Consider the following 16,708-nt stretch of genomic DNA (forward strand, 5'->3'; position numbering starts at 1 on the left):
ACAATAAAACATCACAGTGACACTTACTTACAATAAAACATCACAGTGACACTGACTTACAATAAAACATCACAGTGACACTGACTTACAATAAAACATCACAGCGACAATCACTTACAATAAAACATCACAGTAACAATCACTTACAATAAAACATCACAGTGACAATCACTTACAATAAAACATCACAGTGACACTGACTTACAATAAACATCACAGTGACATTGACTTACAATAAAACATCACAGTGACAATGACTTACAATAAAACATCACAGTGACACTCACTCACAATAAAACATCACAGTGACAATCACAATAAAACATCACAGTGACAATCACTCACAATAAAACATCACAGTGACACTCACAATAAAACATCACAGTGGCAATCACTCACAATAAAACATCACAGTGACACTTACTTACAATAAAATATCACAGTGACAATCACTTACAATAAATCATCACAGTGACACTGACTTACAATAAAACGTCACAGCGACAATCACTTACAATAAAACATCACGGTGACACTGACTTACAATAAAACATCGCAGTGACACTGACTTACAATAAAACGTCACAGCGACAATCACTTACAATAAAACATCACAGTGACACTCACTTACAATAAAACATCACAGTGACAATCACTTACAATAAAGGTTCCTCTACATTTTCTGATTAACAGTGCCCTTGGTTTTTTTCGGCGGCAGGATTTTACTTCATTGGCATTCCTATAAAAACAAAGTGTGATTCTCTTAAAGCCATTTTGCTTTGTTTCCATCTTAGACTGAATGCATTGACGAGCTGATAAGGACGGTTACCAGAAACCTTGCCAGATCCTTTTATTTTTCGTTCATAAATTTCGACAAAATGTCTTAATAGTAGGGACTTCACTGACTACACCGAGATCATATTCCCCTGAACTTGAAAGCAAGGCCCCTAAAGACTCGTCTACATATGTCGCTCACCTCGATCAATACTTACAACATGACCAACATGGACAGCTCACTATCAAGCTGCACGATCAGCGGCATTTTCCATTACGTGAACTTTCTCTTTCTTCATTATGACATAATGTTGCAATTTTTGCAGTTTTCAATTTCTTGCTCCAAATATCAAAAAAATCGTGACAGATATCGACTGCTAACAGACAAATAAGTACGAAAGGTTAAAGAGATGCATATTATTGAAATCTAAGGGAAAGGTTATCGTCACCATCAATATCTCATTTGAAATATTCTATTTCCTTGTGCGTTTTGGACGTCGCTGGGTTTTTTTTATTTTTTTTCCTAAGTGTTCCTTTTGTTTCGTTGTCACTACCTCGTTTCTTTCTTTAAGGTTGAGACACTTCTTGCATTTGACCTAGATTAACATGGCGGTTATAAAGCGTAGGTCTCTTACCCTGCCAGAACATGTGAGCTGATTCTCCTTGTACTTTTCAAGCGTCTCAATGTAAACCTTTACTATAGTGAAGTTGTTGTAGTGCAGAGTGTAGATACCATGTAATAGACCCTATTAAGATCCATGTTTTATTACGTCAACCTCATTTTCTTTATCCAAATCTAAGGTCAAGTTAACGTGTACTTCGAGAAGTTGGGTAGTGCACGAATGCCACACTCGGATGCCTTAGCAGCGTTCAGATTTTCCCCAATGTAGTCCATACTTTTCAGCTCTAATTAGTTGTTCTGCTCAACACTGGTTTAGTTTAATCGGTTTATAGTTACCGGGATCTGTTTCGCCTTTTTTTCAAAACTAGGACACACAATGGCCATTGGTTTATTTCTTGTTCCACGAAGAGTTATTGCCAGACGATTAAGGACCCGGATGCTATGATGCTATGCTCGTTAGCGCATATGCAAGGAACTATGTACGGTTTATGTAGTTAGATTGATTTATGTCGCTTTCGTATTGTGATTAATGTGATAGACAACTGCTGTCTCAGGATAATGCGACACCACACAGCTGCGACTCTGCAGCAAGCAAGTACTCGGTACACGTAACACTTAAATAAGAGAACACGAATAGACGAGACAAAAGTGGCGTTTTCCCCTACGTATGGAGTTATGCCCCTTTGTTTAAAAACATGGTGCACTCTACTCATGCAAAAGTACTGCAGTGATTCAAATGATACTTCATACACATTAAGAGGATGATAATTAAACTAATAAATTTGCGCTACCAACCAGTGACTTTCCCCTTTATTTTAAAACATTGTTCGTACTAGTACAACTCATCGTAAAAAAACTGCAACTATCTTAATGATTCACTCTGTAAATATAACACTGACACGGATGGGATTTGTAATGAAGCATACTGTATATATATTAAAGTTTCCTCCCGAATTTGAGCAGTACATTCTATGCCCCCTTTTTATACATTGTTTGACTAATTTTCGAAGTGTACCGTGTCTTTATGACTGATACACTTGATACACAAACCCTCATGTCAAGGGAATGCTAATGAAATATATAAATTGTAGTTAGCTCCTAACATCAAGAGGATATGAATAAAATATGTAAAATAGAGATACACCCTTTTATGGAGTTTTGTCCCTTTGTTTTAAAATGTTTTTCGAAGAACTTATCCTACATTTCAAGACACAGGTAGGGATATTAGACTGCCATTTCGGTGACAGTTCTTAATGTGTTATGTGACAGTTCTTTATGTGTTTGCCTAGGTTTTTTAGCCCTTCGTTGATGGTTATAGATATCTAACGTTTCGTTGCCCCTGTGCTGATGCACTAGTGACTTTATATTCAATCTTTAATGCATCTCCTTTAATATTTTGTTCGACACAGTTTGATGATCCTAACAATGTAGATATATCTGATAAGATGCATCAAGACTGCTTCCCGAGACATGTTTTTGATGAGTTTCAATATTACTTCATATCTTTAATGTAAACAGTGCTTTCCGTATTGGTAACACATTATGTGAAGATTTTTTTCACTAACTATATTATTGATGATGTATTTTTGAAATTAAATATGGATAGTTGCATTCTTTTTAATTTTATGAAACATTTCTGGCAGATGAATGATAAATCAACCCGAAGTTAATAAGCTCTTTGTGTTCCAATGTACCTTCAGAATACAGCATACAGTAAACAATTACCAACAGCAACCAAACTGCTCCTCTAATTACCATGACATACCGCCAGTTCACGTGCTGGTGTGATTTATTATGGGGTATCATATTGTATAGTTATCAAACACTATGTACAGTGGTGGTTATTCCTTAAATTCTCTGTCAATTTTATTACAAATTCGCTACTGGTGTTTTAGGTCCTGGAGTTTAATTGAATTTTTCGGGTAATGGCTTTTAAGACATGGTCTACAGTAATATCAATTTCCTGGATAGAATATATCCTTTTGTTAAAGTAGAGTCGTTTTTCACCTGTTTCTGAACTGTCGTCGCAGGTGATAAGTTAACCCGAAGACTTCAACATATTTGTATGGTTGATGCCAGTTTTGTTAATCGTTTGCATTTCCAAAACGGTTTCAAGTTTGTTTTAATAATTCAAGAGATCCTATTTCGAGCGTCAAAAGGTTGCCCTTAAAATGAAAGTTCTTGTGCATTTTAAAAGGGTAGGCACTTTTACTATGTATTTTATGACGTATTACCGTCCTGTTTATGTGTGATTATTTGGGGATTTGTTTTGTTCATTCCTTCATCTCAGTGACCCCAAAACACTTGTCCAGTACTCTCATGTTGGTATTTTAGAGGTTGTTTCGTTGTCTTCGTAGTTTTCTGCATTATAACTGTGATCCGATATCTCCTTTACGAGATTCTTCTTTAGTCTTGCGTTAACACACAATATACACAAACCGAAAGTTAAGACATATGATCACTGTTCCCCGACTTTCTACATACCTGTTGATATTTCGTATTATCTTCTTTACTCTCACTGGTGAGGATTTGATCTAGTATAAAGTATATGACCTGACTAACTTCAGCAACTTGAGTCCCGGGTACTACCGACATATTTCCACATTGTTTTCTCTGATGTACTTCACAACATTCTACATTCTCCCTTTCACCATTGATCTCCTACAGTATATACACAAAACAATAAAGTCATGGAGTCGTTTACGGGTGTTTCTATTAGACTCCTGACCCCTTATTGCCCTCTGAATACTCTGTGGGTAAACGACCTTTGCCAGGTAAAGGGGCACCCTTTGTAGCCCTACATACAGTATAGGTTAACACAGTCAACATAACAGGCAATGTAGCTATGGTGAGCTGTTGTGAATAAGAAGAATGTGTTTTATGATAAACTTGCCTAGAACCTATCACCTACATCTGAACCATATTGCCCTTAACTGGTTAGGTATTAAATTCGCTTGATATACATGTAACAGCTATACATCTGTAAATTAGGTGAAAAATTAAGAATTGCGTCACAGAACCAATTAATTTCTCAAAAACGATATTGCATGATCTAGTTCAAATATATATACATAAAACAGTCACTTGAACTGAGGGATGTGGGCCTTGCTTCTGTGTAAGTTTATAAATTGTTCACTATTGCAGTTTCTTTGCATAATTGTTGTTTTGTTATTTACCTTCAAGTTTCAATGTAACTATAAATGAGTAATACACTTATTGAATTGAATATCAATAACATAGAAACATGATGTAATCTCCTAGCTCAACAGCTAACCTATGAGAAAATTGTGTGTTTTAATTTGTGTATCCAAATTATATGTCTATGATGTTAATTTGTATTACTGACCCCAGTACCGTACCATTTCAATCCTGTGTTCGTGTTATACGTTAGATATTTGTAAATGTTCCAGGGCATAACTGTATAGTCGTCAATGCGATAAACAACAGATAGATAAGCACTTGTCTGTTTGAGGCGATCTTACACACCAGAATTCGTATCCGGTCACAGTTGACATGACGAAGGGGTCGTCAGAAACCAGAGATGTTACCTAGCCACATACAAGGAGATGGCTGGCAGACACAATTCAACATAACCACAAATTAGCCATATTTTAATTGGAACATCTCAACAATAATAAGGTCAGTCATCATCATTTTCAAATAACAATATCAACTCGGAAACGGGATGTAAGCTTATCTTGCCTAGCGTATAACTCCATACTGATATTTATCGTTTCGCTTCAATTTTCTATCTTTTAAATTCACGCGTACGGTTAGTAAATTAAATTCATATAATGAAAAAGCACGCATCGGTGAACGTATAACATTAAGTTATGTTACGAAAATAGGATAGTTTTTAAGTTTGAGCTGATGCGGTTAGTTTAGCAAACTTACTGTACCCTCTGGACGCGAAACGACGACAGACGATATACAGGCGGCTGAACATCCTACCTGCTGACTAGTCCGGTACGTAAATACGCCGTGAATTATCACACTGTCAATTAGATTAATTTGTAAGCATTATCAATTACCATATCTTCATTACTTTTGCAAAATTCCGTCATAGACGAACGGCTGATGTGTGTCACCTTTCATGTGTTTTTTTCTCACTTTGGTTTTAGTAGAAACATATAATTTAACGCATACGTTTGACACAATAGATTGTTTAAATCTATGTATTAGATAGTTTGATGTTTCTTTTTGGCGAATAGTCTCTCTCCATCCTCACCCTTTTATGATACATATTTTGAATTATATGTAATTTTCAGTATTCATGTTTCCACATGAAAATGCGGTATTGATACTCCGTCCTCATATCTCAATGACAACACAAAATACTTAACCGAAATCTAGTACTAATATAGTTGCGTGTGTCGATATCAAATTTTCTGTTTACGGCCAATGACGTCAAGCTGTGAAAAGGCCTTCTTATGAATACTGACGTCACAATTCACTCCATTTACAGATGTACCAAGTCGGTGTAATTGAAATGACCCAGTAGTGAATAATTGGTTAGTTGATAATTCACCCAATATAACATGTATTTAACGTTCGTTTTAAGTTAGATATACTCATTCCTTTTCTAGATGTATCTCCACTGATACATACATTGTATGAAGAAATATCGATGGAAAGTACATGACATTTATTACACTTATAAATATGTAGTTATTTTTCGCATTTGACTGCAAAAGGAGAAAATAAAAAAATAAAATATCTCGCGGATGTTTATATTCAACGAAATGAGATCACTGTGGCTGACATTAAACTTGCCAATATGTTTTTTTTACTTTCATCTCTGAAAACTCTGAAAACTGGTGTATGTTTGTCGGCAGTCGACATCTATCACGGACACCTGGGTGTTCGGAGAATTTCTTTTCATTTCAACAAATTTCATTGATTGGAAAACAAATGGATTGGACAACAGGCAAGCCTATATAAGTCCTCTGTGTCGGAGAATGCGCTTGAATACAGAATCAGCTGAGATATGTAAATACCGTAGGTAGGATGGTTTAGTTTGGTTTAATTTTGTTTTACGCCCTTTTAATAGCTAAGGTCATTTAAGGAAGTGCCTCCATGTGTGTAGTGTATGCGTGCTTGCGTGTGTTTATGCAGGAGACAGGGTATGTTGGTCGGATATTTTAGCATGCTACTATCAAGAACAGGAATGTTCACGAAATCGTCATGCTTATCGTACAGCTTAGTGGTAAGCCGTGCGTTTTGGTCGAGATTTTCCTTCCCAGTTCAGATAAGGTCTTCAATATATTCAGCCTTATATGAAAAGAAAATCAGGTCGGCCAGAATTGTTTGTTCCCAGAGGAATGCCTATGGTCTGCTAAATAATATTGCCAACGAACAATGTGGTGGTCAACCAAGAACTCAATCATTCTCACGATTTCATACTTATTATGTCGAATGAAGTGAGACATATTGTAATAGTACTGGTTCATCTGGTTCTGGTCCTGGTTCTTCTAATATGATCTTGTCCGGGCCGTAACTTTAAAACCGTTACAGGTAAAATTCAAGTATACATGAATCACACAAAGACGATATGCGTTGCACTGGCATTAGGTCAATGTGACCTTGACCCCAAGACTCAATATGTGGATTTTTTTCAGGAACATCTTCTCTGTAACTTTCAAACCATTTAAGATATTTTGATGAAAGATGCAGTTCAATTGCATCACCTACAGATGATGTGCAATGAAGTGTCATTATCTCACTGTGACCATTATCTCAAGGGAAAAGGTAAAAAAAAAGTCTGATTGTTTCAAACATTTAAAAGTGTACGCCAATGTGATGTCAACAGTTCCTCACTGTGTCTAATTTTGCTTAAACTTGACCTTTGAGGTAAAATGTCAAATAAGTGCAAAGTTTCAAATATATCTTGTCCGGTCTGTAACTTTTAAACTGCTAAAGGGGAGACATACGTTTTTGTTCACAAAAACAAATCTTTAGTTACATTCCATGGACGACTTTGTCGCTTATTTCATGAAGTATGTTTACAACCATAGAAGTATATGGCCATTCGCCTATTTTTGGAAAAAAAAGGTCCTCATAATAAGAAGCAAAGGTGTTCCTTTAGTTTGCTCTGAGGTTAAGTAGTAGTATAAAGTTTGGAAAAATCAATACCGCGACCGTAAATCTCAAAGCACATCAGGCGCATTCCTTAATAAGCTAAATTCCATTAAATATATGTACGAACAAATGTTTAAACGTACATATAGGTCAATGAACGCTTATTTATATTTAGGGGTAAAACCCTACTGTTTTCGCGGAGCTAGTAAAACGGATATTTGCGACAGTATTTTCACGATATACCGCCGCAAATTTCAGAATACTGTAGGTTTATCCCCATTCTAATTAATATCACCCAAAACCACCGAAAGAAACGACGATTTCACATGCAACACTAATTTTATTTTGTTTACAGAAATATACACATTATGCAGCGTAATCTTCAAAGGATTGTTATTTGGTTTCATACCTCCCTTTATTAGATTTACTGTTCGCTTTATTACTGTTCATTATCGGTCGGCATCCATGTGGCTGTCACGATTTCCAGATATAACAGAAGTGCGTTTTGAGATATAAAATTGCTATCACAACATGGGATCCCTATGTGGAGAGCTTGTCGATACTTGACAGCACACGTGGGCTATAGGCTACATAAAACGATTGGGATCTGATCATTAGCATTGCTAAAGTATCACATAGCAAGATCCTTCTGTTGCTAGGTTTTTGAAATTAATATTATATTTATAAAGGTGTTAAGTTGACAGTGCTGACAACGAATGTAAAAACCGGAGACGCTGTGTTGGGTAAGGGGACTTAGGTTAACAAGGCTGGCAAAGGGTGTAGTGCTTGCAAAGGAAAGTCGACCGAACTGCATTGCATCGCCATGGCTTAATATGTGTTAACCAAATAAGACACGTAGTCCAATAAGACGAACAAGTCTACACAAACATTACATTGATTGATAATTTGCACAGGCACGACAAGGCCCAAAATAAATCGGGAATACTTTCAAGATTGAACGTTCGATCATTACAATTTTAGTTTTTGCTTTTGCTGTTAATTCTGAATATCTACACATATGCAGATCGGGAGACGGGAATGTCCGGATATATAGGTAGAGGAGGGAGTAATGAAATGTCATTGAACAGAGGAATGGGGCACGAAAATATTTAGAGAAAAAATAAAAGTAAGCGGAAGCTCACATGGCTATACTCATCCACCACCATTACCCTATTTCTCCTCATCCTTCATTTCTCATAGAATGAAGGCAACAACCAACATACAAAACTAGTCTGTGAAAACTCAAATCTAACTAAAAAGATATTGCGTCTGTAAACACTAATCAGTATTCTTAGTATCGCACAAACGCAGGCAAACGCGTCAAAAATGCGCAAGCCCACGTGGTCATTGACCTCGTGTTTCTGTATTATCGTTGAACATCAGGAAAATGTAACTTGATATAGGTTATTTATATACTTCAAGATTCACACCATCAAAACAATTACATGTGTCGTGACAATGGACAAAAATGTGCTATTACATGTCTAAAAGTTATGAAAACATGATGACATCACCGATGCAATAAACACATATTTATACACAACTGGTTAAGTTGGGATATCGGTCAATGTTTTCCTTTTTAATGCACGAGTGTATTCAGTTGAGAGAATGCACAACGACTTAATTCCATCCATAAATGAACTCAAATTTAGAGAAACACATAACTACATTGTTAATAGCCATAGCAGTTTAGTTCGATGTTAATAACGACGATACTGGTACAAAATAAACTCGTTTGTAACGGATCATGTTGGACCTTAGTCACACTCATTTGTAACAAATCGTGATGAATCTTGTTCACACTCGTTGTTAATGAACCCTGCTGGACCTTTGTTGCATTCTTTTATTACCAACTCCGTTGGACCGTAGTAAACACTCGTTTATGATGAACCCCGCTGGAATTTTGTTGCACTAATTAATAACGAACCCCGTTGGACCTTAGTCACACTCGTTTATACTGAACCCCGATGGACCTTAGTCACACTCGTTTATACTGAACCCCGTAGGACCTTAGTCACACTCGTTTATACTAAACCCCGTTGGACCTTATTCACACTCGTTTATAATGAACCCCGTTGGACCTTAGTCACACTCGTTTATACTGAACCCCCTTGGACCTTAGTCACACTCGTTTATACTGAACCCCGTTGGACCTTAGTAAACACTCGTTTATGCCGAACCCTGTCGGACCTTAATCACCGTCGTTTATGCAGAACCCCGTTGGACCTTTGTTGCACTCGTTTATACTAAACCCCGTCGGCTTTAGTCACAATCGTTTATACTGAACCCCGTCGGACCTTAGTCCAGCCCGTTTACACTGAACCCCGTCGGACCTTAGTCACACTCGTTTATAACGACAAATTTGGGACCAAAGCAGCTCTCGTTTATATCAAGTACCGTTGGAGCTAGTTAAACCCCTTTGTACCGAAAGTCATAACGGTTATGTGGTACCTGAAAACCAAATCTGGCTGGCCGGTGCAAGCGCTTATAGTTCGTTCCAAGGAGAGACAATAAAGAGGTAGACGGCTGGCAGTTGATACTGCCTCATTATAGCGGTAGCTTACGGAAATAATTGGATGTTAACTGAGAAATATGAGTCCTAATGCAGTTTCAGTTAAATGATGTTCACGTGATTCATATCATATACATGTTAACGAAGAACTACGCATGTACATTACATACCGACAGCATTCACAACTTAAGCATGTTATACAATTAACAATGGACGGTTGATTAAGTTATACATTTGTTACACAATTAGCTACTTCCATACCACTACCCTGTTCAGGATTTGTTCTGCCGTATAAGTTCCTTGACTATGGTAACAATACGAGCATGCTTGGGTGACTATCTTCCCTTTTCGTCTCGAAATGCCTTTAAATAAAGTTACCACAGTGTTATCTATTTTTTGTTAAATCTTTTTTTTTCAGATCTAGCCTTCTCCCAGATCTCCTTAATAGTCTGCTGGGTGGTATATGTAATGAAATAGACCATGCATGTATCTACAACAATGCATTATAGACTGTCGAGTCTGGTCTGCCTGCTTATGCACGGTAAGTATGTATGTATTGATAACATTACTATGAAAATGGCAAATGTTAATCTGGTTAAGGTAATGATATATCAAATTACTAATTAGTACCTTTATTACAAATTTTCAAAAGATTTTTGGAAAATTAGCTGAAGACCATTTCTATAGTGTAATGAACACGTGCACCTGCGATGTGCAAGATGGTTTATGCCTATCTGTAGTGTTTTGCTCTTCACATTTCTACACTTTAACGACAAGGACAAAAAAGAGGTCGACATAGAGACATACAGTCATTGCATAAAGTTATGTTATATACAAGGTAGCCGTTCAGCTTTGTTTACTCATTATTTGAATGTCGGATTAGTGTAGTATAAATTTATATGTGTCCAAGGCATAGGATGGAACTTTCCCTGTTTTTAGAAACGAGTCCCAATCTTTTTGATATTTTGTAACATTCTCATGTTTGCAAACATCAGTACAATGTTTAAAGGTGTCAGAATGTTATTTTAGTAAGTACATAATCGTCTAGATAGAGCTTACGAATGGAGAAGAGTGTGGAAATATAAGTGAGTGTGCAAATGTGTTTCAAAGTCCTTTTTACAAACGAAAAGTATCTATTTAATTTACACGATGTATGGGGAGAAACTAAAGAATGAAACAAACGTGAATGATCTGTGTATTTCGTGGACTTCTTCGATAAGTTTAAATATCCATATCAACTCTTTCTAAATCGATGTAACAGCTGCCTTTGTTTTATGGAAAAAATACATGTTTAGGTGTACAAAGCTGCCTGTATGAATGTCTTTACGCCTGATGTAAATTGGAAGACTAGTTATGTTGTTAAATCTAGTCCCGTTACAAAACGTCATTAATCCACCGTATCGAAATATATCAATTTGAAAAACAATGTTTTTCCAACCTTCTAAAAAACAGAATTTTTAACGAACGGATGACCTGTTCGAATGTTCACTACAGAACAAATGATCCCATAAAGCTCAAGTTCAGTATGGGGGTTTCCCTAGAAAATAGCAAGACATTTCCTAATGTTGGACGTGGTTCGTTACTTTCGTATCTTTTCATAGGGATAGGAAAACACCTGTTTATTTCCATCATAAGTTGATGTTACTCATGAAAATAGGATTTTGTTTCAACCTAGCTACAGAAGCTCTGGATTCAATACGTTATCGGCCGCTAAATAGATTTTGACTGACTGCTATATAATTTGTTTCCTTGCTTCAATATAACTTGCGAAGTTGCGATAAGGGCAAATATGCTTCCTTTTCCGAGGTAGCAACTCCACAACAAGAGACTATCATAGTATCCAGTACCATACTTAGAGACAAATACAAAACGTCTTGGGAGCAGAAGGCAACTGCGCGGACTAGTCATCTGGTTGATGGAGTCCACTCTGGATAATTCGGTCACGTATTGAGCATGGAATTCAAGCTCGTAAGTGAAGACAAGTTAATGTATAGTTTAGTTAGTTGATTGCTTAACGGCCCAACAGCGATGAGTTTATATCGGGCCTGACAACAACACTAAGGGACATATACAAAGTTTAATACACTAAAAATGAAATTGAATGGTAAAAGGTTAAACGTTTGAAGAGGAGAGGAGCTCGGTTAGTGTGGTGTGTTAAACAGACTTAGACCTTTAGTGTTAGCATGGAATGGAATGATGTTTAGACGGCTAATTACTGATGACAAATTTATTTGCTAAGCGATATTCTTTGAGCTCGGAATATATCTATTTTCCGTACGATCTTTATGTTAGTTCTACCTTAATTCAGTTAACGGGATAATCTAGTACTAGTAACAATATGACTGCTAATAACCACAACTTTAATTGTAGCAAGCTGCGTTGCATGCTGGTCATCTCGGGGTGAGCTAGACATCCGTAAGACAGTGTTTAAGAAGAACGTGTACAACAGAATGGTCAGACCCGACGTGAACATGACAGCAAAGGTGGGCCTTAATCTCCTCTCTATCAACGATCTGGTGAGTTTAATTATCTTTGTTTAATATCTCTATACATCTTGACTAGCGATATGGTGATTGTTACCCTTTATAGACGTATATCCTCTATGTGGTATTGTGTGTTCCTTTGTATAATATGCTTGTAGAAGTGGCCTTTATCCCTAAATGAACTGTTAACGTTACAAATCCCGTGGGTTTTTTCATTATACCCAAGCATGACTCCTTTTCTGCGGGGATGGGAACTCGGCATACGTCGCCTCTAACGAAACATGCAATAGGATGCATCAGACCTAATCTTTTCCCGAAACCTGCTGGAGCAAAATGTATACGTCACTGCCGATGTAAGTAAAACGTCATAGCCATGGTTTGGTATTAGGTCGAAACCAGGGCTTAGTATTGTTTGAGAATATATTGTCACATGTTTAATCAATAAATCTTGAAATGTCTTTGAGAGATGTAAAAGATGAATACCATGGGCAAGATGGATGGCTAGCATCAAAATATCAGTAGGAAAACATTCATACGAAGGTCAATGTTTCTCATTACTAGTATAATCATTTAAACACGATTCGTAATTTGAGGACGTGGTTTGATTTGACCTACATTCACAGACGCAGAAGACTTTTCCCAACTCAAATGCTTGTATACATTTCTCGTGTGTTTATAATCTGCTCCATTTTTATCGATTTTGGGATCAAATAACGGTTTTGTTCACTCTTCGTATTTTCATCCTTAGCTTTTGAGAAGAGAGATCAGCGTATGATGCCAAAGTATTGTTATATCTTTCAGAGCATGGTGGACCAGAGCATGTCTGTGATCGGATGGCTGACAGTGGTAAACACACATTTACATATTCAGCTTCCAAAAAAAGCATTAAAACATATACATGAATCTGTCATACAAATTACAATGATGAAGCAAATTTATTTTTTAATTACTTTAGAATAGAATTTATTCTTTCATTATCAATTTCCATATTTTACAGATTGAAGTAGTAACAGTCTTTCCTTCATAATCCTATAACTTGCCAGTTTTGAAGACGTAAACGGCTATTACGACGGACAAACCCTGTAAATAATTGTTGGAATTGAATCATGTGTGTATTGTTGCAATTACTCAGAAATAGAAAAATAAACATTCGGTTGGTATTTTTTATTTGAAACTCATTTACTTTCGTTTTGGAAATGTTGCTATTGAAAGTTGATGCACCTTTTTTGCTGCCATCTAGGAATGGTATGATCACCGACTAGAGTGGGCAAAGGCAAATTACGATGACGTAGATCACATTTATGCGTCGGACAACGATGTTTGGAAACCTGAGCTCTTCATCGACAATTCGTGAGTACTTGTTGTTGCTTTTACACTTACATCTGACTTTTGCTTTGCCAAATTAATTTCCTTATCGACCGTATGTTCCGATTTTGTACCTGGATGTTAACACTACAGAATATACATTATGTGTAGATGATGTGGTATTTACCTCATATTCATATAGCGTACTTATTTTTGGTAACATCTGAGTGACTTTATGATCCCAATCAAATGCTTTTTGTTTTTTGTTTGAATTCAATATCTATCTCCAAAATGATCCGTGTTTTTCCTTAGTGAATAGTATGATCGTATAAACTAACTCATTTCCTTGTTATTTTATTTATGTGTTAACTTGATGTTACTATAAATAAAAACTAGAAATAATGTTAGAAACAATATTGAACGAGCAATATTCTTCTGTATATTGTAAACAATAATGATACAAAGAATTCAGGGATCACGCCAGATAGACATGTTAAATTGGTTTGGGTTCTGTATCTCTCATCAACCTTGTATTTATTGTTTGTAGCAAAAGAGATGGAGGTTTCTGTAACACGCTGTTTTCCAAACAGTTCCATGAATTTGTTTATACTTCCTATTACCAGCTAAGGTCAATACTGCCTGTATGAATACATACACCATATATTACACTCATTGCCCTCTGGCAAGTCGATCTGTTCGGCACTTACATTCATGTTGCCTTACTTCTACCGAACATATTTTTTAGTGTTGACGACGTGTCCATACTACAGGACGACAATCTATTGTTCCGTGTGGCTGACACTGGGAAGGTAGACTGGGAAATGCCTCAGATATTCGTCACTTCCTGTACCATAGACACCACCTACTACCCCTTTGATACTCAGGAGTGTGCCATCGACGTCACTAGCTGGGCTTACACGATGGCGGAACTGGACCTCTTCCACCTGTGGGAGGATATCAACGTCGAGGATCTTGTGTAAATTTCATTCTTTGCATTCAATATTCATCGACACAATTTTTAGGATACAACTAATATGATACAAGAGTTGAACCGGTTAGAATTTTCTAATTGCTGATATATGCTCTAAGGGAATGATTAAAGCTACCATTAACATAATTATATTTTGATTTTAATCAAAAATTAATGTTATAATCAGCAATATAGTCATTCTAAACATCATATCAATATAATTTCCTTAATAATATGTCAAAATGTCGACATACCTGTCTCCGCAGAGAAAACGGTGAGTGGTTGTACGTCACCTCCAGAGTGGAGATGTCAGTAATCACAGACACGACAGCCACTGACGTGAAGAAATTCTCACTCCTCAAGTTCGTCGTCATCCTCACTCGCCGCTATGACTACTACGTCACTAACGTTGTACTTCCTGTCCTCATTACGTCATTTCTTGTTACCCTCGTCTTCATACTTCCGGTGGATTCCGGAGAGAAGGTGTCGTACTCCGTGACTGTGTTACTGGCCTTGGCTGTGCTCCTGACCCTGATCGCTGACAGTATGCCCAGCACGTCGATATGTGTGTCGATTTTGTGTGAGTGTCGTCATAGTTTTATGCTCGTCCAACGTGTTCTGTTTACACACAGGGGCACGACTAACATTCCAAAAAAACGTACTTTAATCGTGATTTGTTTGTATGTGGGAAGGCATAACAAAAGGTGAAAAGTTTAATTTAGACGAATAACTACACATTTATTACGTAAAACAATGGCTATCATCATTTGAACACCGATAGACACGACATTGAAGTAGTAATCTTATTTACAAACAGAAAGTTATTATAGTAAACATATACAATCACCTGCCTACGGCAATGAAAAGTGATAATAAGGAACCTATTTTATGTTACAGCCGTGTACCTAGCCTTTACCATGATCATGGGCGTACTGGCGGTGGGGTTGTCGGTACTGGTCCTCCGTATCCACTTCAAGGACCCCGAAAATCCCGTACCCGTCTGGCTTCATAAGATAACCAGGAGACTGTTTGCGAGAGGGGCGTGCTGGAGAGGCTACTGCTGCTGTCGGAACAGAAAAGAATCTCCAAATATGATGCTTCTACCGCAGTATAGCGAGGAGTACAATAGAGCTATCTTGATGTACTCCTGGCCAGAGATAGCGGCCATATTTGACTGGTTTCTGTTCGTTGTATTCTTCTGGTCAACACTTGTCAGTACGGTAGTGTTTATGATATTTCTGAGGATCGGAGGAACAATACATTAGTGATTCAATGGTAGGGGAAGTTGTTTTAACGACTGGCAAGCATCTTAAATATTATTTACGATAGCATGCAACACTAATCCATAATGCGCGGTATGTTTAAATGAAAGTTATATTTACGTACAAAATTACAAACAACAATTATGTTTAATTTTCAAATAGTGTTTAAACTAGTGATTTCTTTAAATTATGTCACAAGTATAATATACTGTATCTGTATACTAATCAAAGGCAAATTCTCCTGAACTCCATTTCTGCTTTTAATGACATTATTCCATTAAATACCCAGACTTTTCTTTATGGATGTCAAAGACTCGATATCAATATGAATATAGGTATCTTGGAGATGGTTCAGAGATTCGTTAAAGATAGAAGACGCTTTAACTAGATTACACTTACTTGTTTATCTCATGACTTCGCTGTGTGGAATGATACCAGTACATACTTTTACTATGTGCTCTGTCCACCAGCATCATTTTAATTGCCATTTTTTTGTAAAATCTAGTTTTTGTACAACAATTATCAAAAAATTAATAATGACATGCAAATATCAATATTCATGTACATAATATAAATGTTTTATCATTACTTCAATTCAATATGATGTGTGTAAACTGTTTATAACTGTAAGGAGAGGGCGCTCATAGGCTTTGCCTGTTGCCCAATTCCTTTGTATCTAAGATCTGAACAATAAATATTCTG

The 16,708-nt window shown here is 36.7% G+C and overlaps 1 protein-coding gene across 1 annotated transcript in view; it reads left to right on the forward strand.

The window, feature by feature from the left end:
* LOC110453448 overlaps positions 1-16,106 on the forward strand; it is a 28,846-nt gene extending 12,740 nt beyond the window's left edge. Inside the window, exons 8-15 of the mRNA XM_021502393.1 lie at positions 1,935-1,998; positions 10,464-10,527; positions 12,357-12,502; positions 13,271-13,315; positions 13,710-13,819; positions 14,520-14,750; positions 15,011-15,324; positions 15,642-16,106. Coding sequence (XP_021358068.1) covers positions 1,935-1,998; positions 10,464-10,527; positions 12,357-12,502; positions 13,271-13,315; positions 13,710-13,819; positions 14,520-14,750; positions 15,011-15,324; positions 15,642-16,009 — 1,342 coding nt within the window. The 3' untranslated portion in view covers positions 16,010-16,106. The remainder of the gene's footprint in view (positions 1-1,934; positions 1,999-10,463; positions 10,528-12,356; positions 12,503-13,270; positions 13,316-13,709; positions 13,820-14,519; positions 14,751-15,010; positions 15,325-15,641) is intronic.
* Positions 16,107-16,708: the final 602 nt, after the last annotated feature.

The sequence above is a fragment of the Mizuhopecten yessoensis genome, unplaced genomic scaffold, assembly GCF_002113885.1.
Source record: "Mizuhopecten yessoensis strain PY_sf001 unplaced genomic scaffold, ASM211388v2 scaffold7307, whole genome shotgun sequence".
NCBI classification, from domain to species: Eukaryota; Metazoa; Mollusca; class Bivalvia; order Pectinida; family Pectinidae; genus Mizuhopecten; species Mizuhopecten yessoensis.